Source organism: Phyllopteryx taeniolatus, chromosome 18 (genome assembly GCF_024500385.1).
Source record: "Phyllopteryx taeniolatus isolate TA_2022b chromosome 18, UOR_Ptae_1.2, whole genome shotgun sequence".
Classification (NCBI taxonomy): Eukaryota; Metazoa; Chordata; class Actinopteri; order Syngnathiformes; family Syngnathidae; genus Phyllopteryx; species Phyllopteryx taeniolatus.
This window is the reverse complement of record NC_084519.1, coordinates 9,049,999-9,068,055: the sequence shown is the minus strand read 5'-3', so window position 1 is coordinate 9,068,055 and position 18,057 is coordinate 9,049,999. Positions and strand designations below refer to the sequence as shown.

Sequence of the window (18,057 nt, the reverse complement as noted above, 5' to 3'; positions counted from 1 at the left end):
GTAGCGACCATACAGTTATATCTATTCATTATTTACAGTATGTATAGTTAAAAGCTTTACGAATAATACCAATACAAAATATGCACAAGACTGATGCTGTGCGTCATGCATGTTGTAAAGCAGCAGCATCAGACAGATACATTAGTGTGGCAGCCTGTCTGAGATTTAAATATTCAACAGTGGACCGCCTGTGGGATGCAGATGTGAACAACCCCCCCCCAACACACACACATACTTAGACACACATCAAACCGTGACAAATGCACACACACATGCTATTCCAGACAGGCTCAGACAGAAACTTGAGCTGCAAAGAAGAAGAGCTTGCACTTGTACGAATGTTCACTCCCCCAGCCGCTATGGAGAGCCCACTCAGACACTCAACTGGTCCTCTGAATCATACTATTGTGAAAATTGTGCAAACAAATGCGGAACAATTGTTCCAGCGGATCCAATAGAATGTGTTTTCTCTTGCAATTCCATATAGTATAATACATTACGTATATTTAATACCGAACTCTTCCTCTCTGTTTGGCCATCTGTGGGGTGCTATAACCTCCAATTCAAACAAATTAGATTGGCTGTGCATGCATTTTTAATGTCAGCAGGTGGGCCAGTTTGACACTTGAGTGCAATGAATTCCACTTAGCAACGAGCGGCCAATTAAATCTGTGACGTGACCAGGGAAAAAGAATTACAACAATTATGTTCAGTGACATGTTCAATGACAAGAAAAGTCATAGTTTGACATTAATTACAAATGCTTTAGAACTGTCTGAGTGAATTACAGTGGGTACAGAAAGTATTCAAAGGAACTGCCTGAAGAGCTCAGAGACAGAATTGTGGCAAGCCACAGATGTGGCCAAGGTTACAAAAACATTTCTGCTGCACTTAAGGTTCCTCAGAGCACAGTGGCCTCCATAATCCTGAAATGGAAGACGTTTGGGACGATCAGAACCCTTCCTAAAGCTGGCCATCCGGCCAAACTGAGCAATCGGGGGTGAACAGCCTTGGTGAGAGCGGTAAAAAGAACCCATGGATCACCGTGGCTGAGCTCCAGAGATGCAGTTGGGAGATGGGAGAAAGTTCTAGAAAGTCAAGCATCACTGCAGCCCTCCACCAGTCAGGGCTTTATGGCAGAGTGGCCCGACGGAAGCCTCTCATCAGTGCAAGACACATGAAAGCCCTGACAACTGAAGGACTCCAAGATGGTGAGAAAGAAGATTCTCTGGTCTGATGGGACCAAGATAGAACTTTTTGGCCTTAATTCTAAGCGGTATGTGTGGAGAAAACCAGGCACTGCTCAGCACCTGTCCAATACAGTCCCAACAGTGAAGCACGGTGGTGGCAGCATGATGCTGTGTGGCTGTTTTTCAGCTGCAGGGACAGGGCGACTGGTTGCAAGCGAAGAAAAGATGAATGCGGTCAAGTACAGGGATATCTTGGACGAAAACCATTCTCCAGAGTGCTCACGACCTCAGACTGGGCCGACGGTTCACCTTCCAACAAGACAATGACCCTAAGCACACAGCTAAGATAACAAAGGAGTGGCTTTCAGTTTTTCTTTTTTAATAAATCTATAAAAATTTCAACAATTCCGTTTTTTCTGTCAATATGGGGTGCTGTGTCTAGATTAATGAGGGGAAAAAAGAACAATGATTTTAGCAAATGGCTGCAACATAACAAAGAGTGAAAAATTTAAGGGGCTCTGAATACTTTCCGTACCCACTGTATAAGATAGCATTTAGTGGAGAAAAAAAAAAAACAACCTTAAACAAGCTAAAAAGAAAAAAGTTTAGATATGATTAAAAAAATGTCAATAAAATTGAAACAAAAAATAAAGAATAAGACAAACCAAATAAAATTGTTAGTGGAAAAATTTTATGCATAAAATAAATAATTAGCAATTCAAATCTAAGGTGAAAACTGAAAACATTTTTGAACAAAAAACTATTAAGAGAATTAAACCATTAAAACACAAACATTCAAAAATAATAACAAAAACATGGAAATTAAAGACAATTTAAAAATTAAAGAAATCCAACAATTACATTAAAATTTAAAGAACGAGACAATTAGAAAATGTAAACACAGATGAAAAACAATCAGATGATTCAAAAATAAAGTTTAAACATTACATTTGAAAATGGGGTATTTATAAAAATAAGAATAAAAATTGATGTTCTCATAAAAAAATAAATCTATTTAAAAAAAAAAAAAAAGTTTCTTATGTAGAAACATTGCCAGAATGTTACGCACAAACTAACAAGTAAATAAAACCACAAGCTTCTCATGGGAGCTAACAATCATGACAAAGCAGAGTTAAGTGACATGTTTATGAGATGAAAAAAAAAAAACCTCTTGGGTAGATAACCCTTGCAGTGGCGTGTGTGTCTGTGTGTGCCAGAAGCATGTTGCGAAAATTGCGGCGTCATCATGGAGCAGGCGGAGCAAGTGAGGCGTGAAAACCCAGCTGACGTACCCCGTTGACCTTTCCGCAATATCCTCGGAGACGAGTCGCCGCATCTCCAGCCCTTCAACTTTAAACTTTGCGCACTCAAGCAGTGACAAAGAGCAAACAGCTCACAAACGTCCTTGGAGCAGACACTGACCAATGGTGGATGGTCAGGGCAAGCAAGGATCTAAATATCAGACGCACTGACCGACTTTTACAACCTAAATTGCAATATTTGTTCCATGAAACTGTATTCATTTATTCCCAACAGTCTATTATCTTCATTCAGTAGTGTTTCTCTTGGCTGTATTGTTTCCAGTACATGTATGTTAGATTTTTTTGTCCAATCCGATGTCAGCCTTTATCTGTTTTCATGTAGCTCGAATCAGTCCAGGGCCTTTAGAAACAGTAGTGCTCGCCATAACTTAAACTATATTAGAAATGGGACTGCTTCTTTAAGCAATCAGATTTCAAATTTGTCTTCACAGGGCCAGAGCGCTGGCCCTTGATGATGTCATAATTTCTCCATTCTCTGATTGGTTGGTCAAAGCAAAACTTAGTACAGCCAACTTTTGACGAGCAAAACTAATCTGTAGCGATCTGCACACAAACTATTCAATATTCAGCATCAGTGGTGAGTATGATGTACTTTAAAAAAATGTTTAACATTAGTACACAGCTGTCAAACCAGTGGCCCGGGGGCCAGATCCGCCCCACCACATCATTTTATGTGGCCCGGGAAGGCAAATCAAAATTGCTCATTGTGTTCTGGTGTAATACCATGAAGATATTTGCAATCATTTTTTTTGTTACCAATCCCACTTTGAAAAGAAATGTAATACTCGAAAAACATGTATTTATCGGCTTCTGATTTCAAAACTGGTTATTCATCAATGTGTTGTATATACTGTATGTAATTACAGTATATGAGGTAATCTTTCATTTATATGGGTTCACAGTTGTAGCGGCCCGCCGAAGGAAGACATAGCTACGATGTGGCCGTGACAAAAATGAGTTTGACACCCCTGTATTAGTAGATATATATTTATCGTAAATGATGTACGTGGCACAGTTGCATGATGCTATGTTGCGTTTTTGCTTAGTATTCATTATTTGTTTCCATAATTGACTATATGGCAACACTCGATTGTGGAGCATCGGCATAAAATCTCAACCAGGCTAATTATTTCCGGTTGTCATCGTCTCTTCTGCCTTCTGTTATATTTTTGCAAATGCTATCTGCTACTCAAGGGGCAAATCTAGCCAGAAAACTCAAACTGAAATGGTAAAAATGTAACCCCCCAAACTCACCGCTGGCTACAGTGCGGAGCTTCTTAAGTAGTTTGACGTGGCTGTCAGGCGTGATGGTGGCGGCCATGTACGGCTGGCAGCCGGCAGCGTCCAGCAGGGTGTAGTAGTAGAGCAGCCGGCCCAGGTCGCCGCCCTCCACGCTGGGCAGGACGTACTTGCTCATGTGGCTGTAAAAGGCCTGCGGGTCGCTCTTCAAGGTGGCAAACAGGCCCAGCGACTCGCTGCGGGATTCGATGTCCTTGGTGGAGAGACTGAGAAAAAAAATTCTGAAATCATGAATGCATAATCATAAAACACTTTTATTTTTAATTTAACTGTTTATTTCAAACATGGAATACTTGGAAATGTATAAGACAGCCCCTTGTGAAAAAACAAACAAAAAAACAACTTGAAAGCAACAGAAAAAAAAAAACTCAAAGTAAAATGGGGTAAAAAAAAAAACAAAAGAAAATCTAATGAGTCAATTTTACGAACTGCAAATATGATATACCTTTTTTAGATAAGAAAAAATACATTAATTTGTTTACTATTGTCTACTCATGCTCGACTGGTCTACCAATTTTCATGTTGCTAAGTGAAACTGACTTCAGGGGCTGAATTTTCTTTGAAGGACCTCTGGAAAAGGCAAAAATGACTTGAAAATGTCCACTTCAAAATAGCAGACTTCATGTCTTTTCAGCAATGGGTCTTTGAGACTTTTTTGGTGGGTCTAGTCATGAGTAAAATTGCTATTAAATTTCACGTTGCTTTGTGAAATGGCTTAGGGCGCAAAATTTTCTTGGAAGAACCCCTGGAAAAGTCCAAAATGACCCAAAAATGCCCACTTCAAACCAAAATTGCAGGCTTCCAGTGCCTTTTCACTGATGGGTTCCTGAGACATTTTTGTGGAACTTCTCAGGATAGACAAGTCTGCCAAATTTGATGTTGGTAGGTGAAACTGGCTTTGGGGGGGGTTACTTTTCTGGCATTGCTTCTTGAGACTTTTTTGTGGGTCTACTCATGATAGATAAGCCTGCCAAATTTCATGTTGCTATATGAAACTGGCTTCGGGGGCTTTGTATAAAATACAAAGTCAACTTTTTGTGTGTAGGAGTGAGTAAGCAACTTTAAATAAACATCATTGCGGGTATTATTTGGGATGCACAATTGTCCGCGCAGCCCCACTGAGTTTCATTACCTAGCGTTATCTAGTTTTCAACACAATTGCCCAGTCCTAGTGCCGTCTTTTTTTCCGTAGGTACACAACACCACTCGTCTGGTTCCTTTCAAAATGCAGAAGCGACAAAGCAATCAAATCCAGTCGAGTCATCCTGACTTCCAAAGCTTCTTGTTCAACGGGCCTCCTCCGTATTCCCTCAGTGCTCCCTGTGCCATCCAAACCACACTAATGCTATTAAACTCACAAGCAAACAGAATTGCGGTGCTAATCACAGTCGGAATGAAAGAGGAGGAAGGCGGCGAGGATTAGTTGGCGTGTCATTATTGTGCAAATTGATGCGGCCTGTATGTTCACGTGATCTTTCTTCGCTAATTTTGCTCCTCACAGATTGTCCATAACGAACACCATGTTCAAACAGAGTTTTGATTTTTACTCCCGCTCCCTCCCACTCCCACAGAGATTGCTCTCATTACCGGGCCAAAATTTTAACATTTTATACCACCCCATACCAATACCAACCCACTCTCATCTGTAGTGAATACATTGAATTACTGGAATGATGAGGGGGAAAAAACATAACTTTATTAACAAACTTATCGACTGAATAGCACATTTGAACATGAACACTGTCCAGAACTTTGGTCCAAAGAATGTAACATTTAAGTGCGAGAGAACATGAGTCCACGAAGCCTATACGTTGCTCTGAAGCTATGCTATGAAGAACTGGGCCAAGTGGCTGGGGAGAGAGAAGTCTGGGCTTCCCTGCTTAAGCTCCTGCCCCCGCGAACCGACCACAGATAGGCGGGAGAAAATGAATGGATGGATGGATGGACGGATGGATAGAACAACAGTGAATATAATAATACAATAATATCCACATTTTTCCTGGTTAAATTGTTCACCACTCACATTTTTTACAATGAAAGGGTTCAATACGCACACATTCCTTAGAGACAAGGTTAAACGTGCACCTTTGACTGATGTTTTAGTGGCATATAAGCCTTGGGAGTCGACACTCAAACGTTTTGCAATTAACAAAAAGGACAAGGCATTTTGAGCGTGTTGACACGTTCGGGAGAGGTAATCTACCCGAGTTAACAGCGGCTGTCGTTAGGAAGCCAATAAACAGCGCTGTGGTTCGCGTCCCTGAAGGACCCTAGCAAACAAAAACGCACACACCCACACGCGCACACACACACACACACGCGCGCACGCACATACACAGTGACAAGAGAGTTGCTGATGACGGCGGTGTTTAGCAGCGCATTGATTCCTGGCCGAGCGCGAATTGGGCGCCAACGCAATTGTCTCAGGGACGCTCGCCGCCGTCATCCATCCTGACTTCCTCCCTTTATCTTTGTCTCTGGATCGCTTTCAAGCCAAATGCAAAAAGGGTCTACTTGAAAGAAGCTTGGAAACATCACTGTCGTTTGCATAAACCACACAGAATGTCGAGTGAGAAAATGCTTCCTGAGGGAGGAGAAAAGCAGAGAAGTTGTATTTAGTGGTGGTGTTGTCTTTTGCTGCACTTTGCATCATGCTGACAGATAATTATAATATTTTGGCATGTCACCTCGTAAGGGGCCTTTTTACTTGGATATTATGAGCATTTGTGTGTGGGAGGGTTTAACACCCACTCTTCTCTGGTGAAAGAGTTCAACACTCGGACTTTACCCATTGAAAGGGTTCAACACCGCACTTTTCTTGGTAGAAGGGTTCATCACGCACACTTTTATACAACCCCAATTCCAATGAAGTTGGGACGTTGTGTTAAACATAAATAAAAACAGAATACAATGATATTGTATATATATTGATGTCAGTAAATACAGTTCGGCGTTACAGCTGTAAGTGCAATTTAAAACTACAATGCGAAGCAAAAGCCATTTATCAACAACAGGCATAAACGCCGCTGGCTTCTCTGGGCCCGAGCTCATCTAAGATGTACTCATGCAATGTGGAAAAGTGTTCTGAGGTCCAACGAGACCACATTTTAAATTGTTTTTGAAAATTGTGGACGTTTGTGTCCTCCGGGCCAAAGAGGAAATGGACGTTATGGATGCAAAGTTCAAAAGCCAGCATCTGTGATGGTATGGGGCTGTGTTAGTGCCAATGGCATGGGTAACTTACACATCTGTGAAGGCACCATTAATGCTGAAAGGTACATGCAGGTTTTGGAGAAACATATGCTGCCATCCAAGCAACGTCTTTTCATGGATGCTCCTGCTTATTTCAGCAAGACAATGCCAAACCACATTCTGCATGTGTTACAATAGCGTAGCTTCGTAGTAAAAGAGTGCGGGTACTAGACTCGCCTCCCTGCAGTCCAGACCTGTCTCCCATTGAAAATGTGTGGCGCATTATGAAGCGTAAAATACGACAACGGAGACCCCGGACTGTTGAACAGCTGAAGCTGTACATCAAGCAAGAATGGGAAAGAATTCCACCTACAAAGCTTCAACAATTAGTGTCCTCAGTTCCCAAACGTTTATTGAATGTTGTTAAAAGAAAAGGTCATGTAACACAGTGGTAAACATGACCCTGTCCCAACTTTTTTGGAACCTGTTGCATAAAATTCTAAGTTAATGATTATTTGCTAAAAACAGTAAAGTTTATCAGTTTGAACATTAAATATCTTGTCTTTGTAGTGTATTCAATTAAATATAGGTTGAACATGATTTGCAAATCATTGTATTCTATTCATATATATCATTTCCGAGAAATGTGAGTATTGAACCCAATTTCCATTGGTTGGTGTTCTAATTCTTCTTTGAAGCAATTGTATACTGCAGACAAAAAAAGTCCATTGTGCAATTGCCTATTCACCCTTCGCCTCCGCCTGCTCGGTTGACAATATTACCAGCATTCATCCATGCATTAAATCAATATCCATATCACAGATGCTTCCAGCCACAAATTCATAGGTGGCTACACAGAAATTCATCCTTAGCTTTTTGCTGGAAACACTCTTGGACACAAAAACACACACAGGCACACGCACAAACACTATCGGTTGTAATTTATCATGAAATAGAATCTATAAAGCATTTTCTTATATCTTGACGTGAAAGGGGGGGAATATTTATCACTGATGGACACATTTTTAGTAACGTATCACAGTGAGCAACAAGTGCAGTGTAGTGTTTTTTTCATTCGTGAACGTTTCGTTCAAAAGAACAAATCTTTTCAGTGAACTGAATAATTTTATAAAATGATTAGTTCTTTGAGCTTGGCTGCCGCCATGAGGAAGTCGGCTGGGAGCGGAAACGGAACTACTGGAGCCTTCTGTGCAGTCTTGACGTGTCAATTGCGACGCGCAGCTGTTGCGGCGGAGAAGGTCCGGTAACAAATGCCTCACGGACTGGTACCGGTCTGGGGACCGGGGGTTGGGGACCACTGCATTACGGTACACCACAATGTATTTTCTGATTGTAAGTTAGCAGAATTATGCAAACACTACACTTACATTTCCTTCACAACACAATTCCGGCATGTCGGAGATTAATTTGGTGGTTACATGAATGAAGATTGCCTTGGCAGAGGTCTCATGGCTCTCATATGATTATGTAAGTGTACCTGATTTTGTGGCTGCTGTGTGTGTGTGTGTGTGTGTGTGTGTGTGTGTGTGTGTGTGCGTGCGTGTGCGTGCACGTGGGTGTATACGTGTACAGTACATTAGGGGCAAGTTGGGTGAAGTCGTTTGAATGCTGTGAAACTGAGCAATTTGCAGGCAGCTAAAATGAGATGAAAAGAAAACTGTGAGTGTGTGTGCGTGGGTGTGTGTGTGTGTCGTCGTGTGTGTGCGTGCGTACCCGCTGTCTGTAAAGAGGAACTCCAGATGAGTCATGTGGACCTCCCACAGAGGAACACGATAGCGCTTAGCCAGCGACACCGAGATGCCGTACACGGTATCATCCAGGGTCCTAAAAGCAAGAAAACACAGAGGAAGGGTGAAATAATGATCACTCATTAGCACCGCATAACACACACACTTACATGCACACACACACACACACACGCACACTGAATTTGGTTAGTACTACCGACTACAGATTCACATTAAATCAAACAGTACCATAATTTAGTACCGAAATGCATCCTTGGGATCGCGCGGGAGTGGAATATTTGGCGATTTTCCATGGCACAATTGAACACAGCAGTGCACGTACAAGAGCGCAATGACGTCACTCACAACAAATGCAGTGAAAGCGCTCAAAGGTATGGCGCAAAAGTAGCGTGGTCCTTGTAAAGCACAATCCATAGCAACGGATTAATAATCTGCACGATGGCAGATCGGAAGCAACGTTAAGGCACAGAACCAGGCCATGCCGAGTCTAAAAAATGGGTTTAAATTCCAGCATTCATATGAGACAATCTTTAGTAAATTGATAAACGGTACAGAATAGCGAAGACAGCGGTCCCTTCAATGTTACTGTTGGTAATACGTGCACAGTGAAAAGCTTGTCTTTTTAATTTGCATTAGTTATCATAATACATTGTAACACAATCACTGTTTATCTTCATTCCTTGTATTATTGTTTTATCTTTGTCAGTGTGCAGTTCATTGCAAAGAAGTTTGCTTTGCAGTTTGTAATACTTAAGTTATTGTTTTCTATTATTTATACCTTTATTCATTTTTACCCCATCCTCTTTTGCTAATTAGTTTTAAACTTAGGCTGTTGTTTTGTTATATTGGTAAAGTCTATATATTGAAAACTACATGTTCAATAAAAAAAAGACATTGTATTATTAAACATATTTAAACATTTATTGCCACATAAACGCACACAAAAGCAACAAAAATTGGTACCGTTGAGTACCGGTACCGATCCCAGGTACCATACCAGTTAAAGTGTGAAAGGTACCCATCCACACACACACACACATCCACACACATCCACACACACACACACACACACACACACACACACACACACACACACACACACACACACACACACATCCACACACACACACACACACGGATATGTCTCAAAGCAAATGCCAACATGATTAATTCGGACTGATACAGTCTTCCCGGTATGTTGCTAGATATATATTAAAAAAAAGTTTTACCATCAAAATTTTGTCCCGGTTTTCGTACAAAAAACATGGGTGACTTGTCCATTCATTTCCCGGAATCAATACGCATTCATTTTAAGCATTTCATAAGTTGTGTAAAAAAGTTTTAACAGATGGATGGCAAGGTGTGTTCCACAATGCAAGGTTTAATTAAGAACTCAATGCAATAACACTCCCGGTTTGCTCTCAGCAACTCTCAGGCAACATCAGCCCAACATATCCTGTCAAAAGTCACCACACTTCTTGGGCCACATGGTGGCTTACGCCAATGTTGCCTCAACTTGTCCAAGTGTTGGCGAGCAGATTGGGAGGCTTGTTATTCCTTTGAGTCATTAAAAAAAAGAAAAGCTTGAATTTTGGAATAAGCCGTGATGTTAAATGCTCATTTAGCCACTTTGTTAGTCATATATTTATTGCACACATTTTGTGTATGTAAAGCTATAGCTATTCTCTATATATTTGGGTGTGCGGCACGGTGGGCGATAGGTTAGCACATCTGCCTCACAGTTCTGAGGACCGGTGTTCAAATCCCGGCCCCGCCCGTGTGGAGTTTGCATGTTCTCCCCGTGCCTGGGTGGGTTTTCTCCGGGCACTCCGGTTTCCTCCCACGTCCCCAAAAAAACCATGCGTGCTAGGTTGATCGAAGACTCTAAATTGCCCGTAGGTGTGAATGTGAGTGCGAATGGTTGTTTGTTTCTATGTGCCCTGCGATTGGCTGGCAACCAGTTCAGGGTGTACCCCGCCTCCTACCCGATGACAGCTGGGATAGGCTCCAGCACGCCCGCGACCCTAGTGAGGAGAAGCAGTACGGAAAGTGGATGAATGGATATTTGGGTGTCTGGAACAGATTAATTGGATTTACATTTTTTTGTTATGGGAACTATTGCGTTGGTACTATTTGGTTTTAGTCAGACTTTCCCCAATGGATTAATTACAAAAGCTGAGGTTCCACAATATTTTGCCCGCAGTCGGCATGTTGTGTGTCAGACTCACTCCGCCAGGCCGAGGATGGTCTCCTTCTTGTAGTTGGGGTCTGAGCTGAAGCGCTGAACGTCCACGCCGCGGCCCAGACCCTGCAGCACCTGCGCCTGCGTTAAGTCGGTCAGCCGCTCGTTGTACGCGTGGAGCTGCGCGATCAGCTTCTGCAGGTCCTCGGGCCAGCCCGAGTACGCGGATACATGCTGGGTGACCAGACGGATCAGCACCTTTGGGTCAACCTGCCAGGAGGAGGAAGAGGAGGGAGTCATGCGGACACGTCGGCATAGGCTGCTAATTCCGCCATTTTATTCTCAAGCTAATCGTCAAGTGTGAATCTCTCCTGGAACAAATTAACATAAAAGCGAGGCTAAAAAAAGTATAACTCTTAAAGTGCTGAACATATGTGTTAGGTACTGCTGCAGGTTGTTCAAGTCAAATCTCAAATTTGCCATCTTCCAAGATTGAGTAGTATCGGAGGAATACTAAACTGGCCATCAAGGACCCCCAGGATCTATTTTATGTAGTTTTCCTTGTAAATTTGACATTCATGTAGTCTAATGTAAAAAATATGCAAACCTTGTGGAGTGCCACCACTTTTCTATATTAATGTCCAGTCATTGTGACTCAAATTTGCACTTCAGAACACGCTTTATAATCTATCAGTAACATTCGCTAAAGCACTAGGATACTTTTTTAAATATTTGTATGAAAACCACAAACAAACATTTCTTCAGATTTTGTTTTGCAATAATCATGTAATCATGCTTTGTAATAATAATGTATTACACAGCGTTTAGTGTTAGTTTGTGTGTTTTTTTTTCTTTTTCTGCCATACAGAACAAAAGAACAATTGTGTCATTTAAATATGAAGGGCAATTAGGTACACAGTGCCGGTGGAGAAAGTGTGTGTAACCGATTTGTGGACAAAGTGTCCCGAGGGTTTATTGTTACGGCCCACGTTGCACCCGATGAACTCAACGAGTTCCATGCTTTTCCACTGCAAAACTAATGAGGCTATTTTCCTTTTTCTTTTGGCCCCCAAAATGGCTTCCAGGGAAGCCAGTACACCAACCAAACGCGTCAAAGCCTCGCTTCTTCAATTTCGCTGAGAGGAACACATCAACTGTGGCGTCTGAAGGCAATTCAATACCAGTGCCTCGTTCCGTCTTCCTGCGTGCTTGGAAAAATACGGCCAAAATGTACCGAGCCGCCTTAATGGCCACCGTGATTCAGGCCTGGGGCGGGAAATTGGACCGCGGGAACATGTCGTCAGCTTCCCCATTCTAATTCATCCGACTCAATGTTTAGCGGTAGCTCATCAGCTTGCAGGAAGAGATGGGCTATGGGCTTGATCGTATTTGCATAAGATAATTATACCATGAAAGGCTTTGCGGTGTGTGCGTTTGTGTGTGCGTGTGCAACTTTAAACTGAGGCCTTCGCTGCTTTGCTCTCTGGCAGAATCACCATTCAAAAGTTAGGACAGGAAGGGGATAATTAAGTCATAAGCCAAACAGAAGAGTCAGGTAGACATTATCCTACAATGTTTTACTGGAACTTCCTTGATTTTGTGGATGAATTAGCATTATACAACCGTGTTTTTGCGAATAAGATAATTTTTTAAAATGTGTGAGTTTTTTGGGGGGGTGGTGTGAGCCATCAAGAGAGAGAGACCGAGAGACAGAGAGAGAGAGAGAGAGAGAGAGAGAGTTTGGTGTATGTGGGTTTTTGAGTTTTGAGGGTGTGGGAGAGTTTTTCATTGTCTGATTGAGAGCTTTTTGTGGTATGTGTTTACAAGTAAAAGTTTCTTGTGTGTGAGAAAAGTTTTCTGGTGCGTGAGAGTTTTTGACAGGTTTTGAGGGGGTTGGTGTGAGAGGTTTTTCAGTTGCGTGTGAGTTTCTGGGAGTGTGTCAGGTTTTTGGGTGTACGAAATCACGGGCCATCACGGGCTGCTGTCCGACTTTTAACTGGAGTATGCAGGCAAGAGCACATCTCTCCTCTACTGTCGTCTCTACAGTGACTAGCAACGCATTTTAGAATGAATGTTAAAATTGTACTGTTTCCTTATAAAGCGCTGAATGGGCTAGCTCCATCCTACCTCTCTGACCTTTTACTTCCTTATACTCCAATGCAGTCTCTGAGGTCTGCTAACAGCTCTCTCCTTGTCGTCCGAGGAGCAAAGTTGAAACACAAGGGAGACAGAGATTTTGCTGTTGCAGACCGCGAACTCTGAAATTAGCTCACCCTCCAGGTTAGACTAACTCCCACTCCTTAATATTTAAATCCCGTTTAAAAACCCATTTGTCCTCCCTGGCATTCTCAGACCCTGTATGAGAGTTGGCTGAGCGTGATTCTATTTTGGTATTTTATTATGTTTTTGTAAATGGTGTTTTTATGCCCTGCATTTGTTTTGTTATTGGTGCAATATCTCATATTTGTATTACTTTTTATATCTACTGATGTACAGGATTTTAGTAGACTGTTGTTTTTAAATGTGTTTTATAAATAAATTGGATTGGATTAAAATTGCAGCGGTACTATGATATGTACAACTTGAAATAAATAAATAGCAATTCCATCAGACGGCGAGTGAATTTAGCATTCCATCGGTAAGTGTACAGTCAACACAGAATGCGAAAGAGCCGCCCGCGTGCATCGAGACAGAGCATAGACATTGCGTTCCACTTGTGACAGAGCATAGACATTGCAGTCCACTAATGTCTATCGGCAATAGCTAGACCAGAAGTGATGTTGGCCCCACGGTGTGAGGGTGCATTACTATTTCATGGGCGCAAGAATTCAAGGCCCTACCTTGGCCCTCTGTTTTGCATTGCAAGAGGACCTACTGCACATGTCAAACATTTAATGAGAGGCAATGGCTAAAGAGACTGGAGCCCCAAAACAGAATGATACAACAGAGATAAACTCATTTTAATCATCATTAACTGTATACTATTTGTCGTGCTTATCTTAAAGTAAATATGAATATATTTTTGAAATATTGTTATAATAATATTTCATTTTCATTATTCAATTTTTGTGACGCAACTGTCACCACTTGGGATGGGTCGCTCTCATGCCGCCTGAAGATACAATGTGTGTTTGTGAAGAGATTCTAGAAGTCGCCACTCACTACCTCCCTATTTATACGCCTGCACTGTTTACACTATTATTGCTAATGAGTGCATTGACTGCTAACTATCCCATAACTACTACTCATTAAAATCATTACGAGCTCGCTCTCTGGAGAGTGGAAATATGCTGTCCTTCATACACCAAAGAGCCGCACGTGGTTGGTGTTGGATGTAGACTTGTTGTAGCAGCATGTGGCTCCTTGGCTGAGGTTATTATTCTACATTCTATTCCAAGTAAACAATTGTACTATGTATGTGATCGTGAGTCAGCTCACTGTTTAGTTGAAATGGGGTAGCGGCTGTCGTGTTAGTCGGGAAACCTAAGACCCATCGCACACCGGGTGACTCGGACGAAACTGACTGAACTGCCGCACAGTGCGAGTAGTTCGGTAAAATTCATGATTAGCCGACCGTTGGCAACTGTTTTTTCACCGATTCATTGCAGATGTAACAGCTATCAAAAATGCATCTGAGCTTTCACACACACACACACACAAAATCTTTTCCAGGTTTTAAACATAAGCGAGACCCATTTATTTCAATTGAATTGTATAGGTGGTCACGTTCATGTTGGAAAATGATTAAAAATGATTTATTTTGGTGTCATTTTTTTTTAACTCACAAAAACTATGAACAGGGATGTGTAGACTTTTTATATCCATTGTATATCAGATCTGAAGTTGGAAATTATAAAATTAGACATGAATCCCCTTCCTTGGGAAGTTTCATTACATTCGCCTTAACCTGCTTAAAAAATAAATAAATAAATAAATAAAAAAGGAAGAGAGGCAGACACAAACGACCCAGAGGGTTCAAGTCACTCAATGCGGGTGATTTATACGCGTGACGGTATTCCCGCGCCAGCATGCCATTAGTCTGCGTGATCAATAGTCTGGGAGAGACAGATAAATGCCCAGGTGAGGAAAGTTCTCTTTACGCAGTGCACAATTGACGAGGGCAGGTTATGCGTCATTAAACATGGGGAGCAACGGTGCATTGTGCTACCGGCGGAGCAATCACACAGAAAGTGAGCACTTAAGAAGTCGGCATATTGAAAACTTCTAGTGAGAGCAAAGTGGATATCGGCTCGTTGTGCCGTTGGGATGCAATGGAAAAGAAGCCGCTCGCACCTGTGCGTGTGTGACGACTGGATGGGAAGGCGCGCCAAAAGGCTTTGGAAGTCAAACGCTTGTGACGGAATGTTGGAGATGTGAGTAAGTGTTGGAAGGGGGGGGAAAAAAACAGCTAGAGAGCTGCAAAAGATTAAACATGATAAGTGACAAGAAACTAAAGGGATGGCGCGCGATAGCAGATGTGTCACTGCAGGATGACATCGGGGACAGTGCCTCTGGATTGGCAGACTGGGGGTGGTGGTCCCCCTTTTTAAGAAGGGGGACCGGAGGGTGTGTTCCAACTACAGGGGGATCACACTGCTCAGCCTCCCTGGTAAGGTCTATTCAGGGGTGCTGGAGAGGAGGGTCCGTCGGGAAGTCGAATCTCAGATTCAGGAGGAGCAGTGTGGTTTTCGTCCTGGCCGTGGAACAGTAGACCAGCTCTACACCCTCGGCAGGGTCCTCGAGGGTGCATTGGAGTTCGCCCAACCAGTCTACATGTGTTTTGTGGACTTGGAGAAGGCGTTCGACCGTGTCCCTCGGGGAGTCCTGTGGAGAGTGCTTCGGGAGTATGGGGTACCGAACCCCCTGATACGGGCTGTTCGGTCCCTGTACGACCGGAGTCAGAGTTTGGTCCGCATATCCGGCAGTAAGTCGGACTCGTTCCTGGTGAGGGTTGGACTCCGCCAAGGCTGCCCTTTGTCGCCGATTCTGTTCATAACTTTTATGGACAGAATTTCTAGGCGCAGCCGAGGCGTAGAGGGGGTCCGGTTTGGTGGCCTCAGTATTGCATCTCTGCTTTTTGCAGATGATGTGGTTCTGTTGGCTTCATCAAGCCGTGACCTCCAACTCTCATTGGAGCAGTTCGCAGCCGAGTGTGAAGCGGCTGGGATGAGAATCAGCACCTCCAAATCTGAGACCATGGTCCTCAGTCGGAAAAGGGTGGCATGCCATCTCCAGGTCGGGGATGAGATCCTGCCCCAAGTGGAGGAATTCAAGTATCTTGGGGTCTTGTTCACGAGTGAGGGAAGAATGGAACGGGAGATCGACAGGCGGATCGGTGCAGCGTCTGCAGTGATGCGGACTTTGTATCGGTCCGTTGTGGTAAAGAAAGAGCTAAGCCGAAAGGCGAAGCTCTCAATTTACCGGTCGATCTTCGTTCCTACCCTCACCTATGGTCATGAGCTGTGGGTCGTGACCGAAAGAACAAGATCCCGGATACAAGCGGCCGAAATGAGTTTCCTCCGCAGGGTGTCCGGGCTCTCCCTTAGAGATAGGGTGAGAAGCTCGGTCATCCGGGAGGATCTCAGAGTAGAGCTGCTGCTCCTCTGCATTGAGAGGAGCCAGATGAGGTGGCTGGGGCATCTGATTCGGATGCCTCCCGGACTCCTCCCTGGTGAGGTGTTCCGGGCACGTCCCACCGGGAGGAGACCCCGGGGACGACCCAGGACACGCTGGAGAGACTACATCCTTCGGCTGGCCTGGGAACGCCTCGGGATCCCCCCCGGAAGAGCTGGATGAAGTGGCTGGGGAGAGGGAAGTCTGGGCGTCCCTGCTGAAGCTACTGCCCCCGCGACCCAACCCGGATAAGCGGTAGAGAATGGATGGATGGATGGATGGATCATGGAAGTAATAATGTAAATATTAAGAATAATGATTAATAAAATTTTAAAATATTGTTACATTAATACCAATTAAAACCGAGCATTATACAAATAATACAAATACAAAATAAGAATATATTTTACATTAATACCACTCAAAACTCAGCATCATTTTTATCATTATCGATACAATTGTTAATAATAACGATAAAAATGATGAGGAGGAGGAGCAGGAGGATGATGATGATGAGAGCATGATCATGATGATTCATATATCCATCCATCCATTTTCTGAGCTGCTTCTCCTCACAAGGGTCGCGGGAGTGCCGGAGCCCATCCCAGCTATCTCCGGGCAGGAGGCAGGGCACACCCTGAACTGGTTGCCACCCAATCGCAGGTCAATGATTCATATAATATTAGGTATTTCTAATTATTTGATAATATAATTAGTATTTATATTATTAATATTATGATTGTTATGTATGTGTATTTTATTTCAATGTATTTTGATTTTGTCCTAAATTTACAATTTTTTATTTTAATTTTAAACAAAATAATTTCTTATTTTAAAATATCTTTTCATTACAAATGCATTTAGGATAAAGGGCCATTTGAATGTCATATTTGTGTGGTGGTAGTGGTGGTGGTCTCTTGGAATCAACACTGCAGTCTACACTGAAAGATGTTCCTAATATTTTGTCCATCTTAGCAGTATGATGTGAGTGTACATACTCATAAAATCACTGCGGCTGAATTTTTCTCGCACTCACCGTGTCAAGTTCAATATCTCCTGTCTAGTGTAGCGTGAAAACATGCTGTTGATTTTTAATGCTGAAAAAAACCCAAAAAACAAATCAAACCCCTCGATTCAGCCCTCTGAGAACTCCGCCGCTATTTGCAACTAAATGACTTCGGTCCCTCGAGTGTTTGAGGTCTTATTGGGGTGCCTATGAAATTATGTGATAAAGACGAAAGGATTCAACAAGCGAGTTAACGTAGACTGGCCGTGCAGTGGGACACAAACACACACAAACAAAATACAGGAATAAAAATGTATGCTATCCATACAGGACACAATATACGGAGAGATAAAGACAGACATTAGATAGCTAGCTGGATAGCTAGATAGACATAGATCGATGTATAGACAGACAGACACACAGTAGATAGATCGGGTGAGAGATAAAGAGGGATAAAGAAATGCAGTATAGTTAGAGATTGAGA

At 42.7% G+C, this 18,057-nt stretch overlaps 1 protein-coding gene across 1 annotated transcript in view; it reads right to left on the bottom strand.

Moving 5' to 3' along the window:
* Positions 1-18,057, bottom strand: part of nbas (NBAS subunit of NRZ tethering complex) — a 170,552-nt gene that overhangs the window by 55,062 nt on the left and 97,433 nt on the right. The window contains 3 exon segments of the mRNA XM_061753787.1: positions 3,767-4,017; positions 8,738-8,848; positions 11,001-11,224. Of these exon segments, the coding sequence (XP_061609771.1) occupies positions 3,767-4,017; positions 8,738-8,848; positions 11,001-11,224 (586 nt within the window).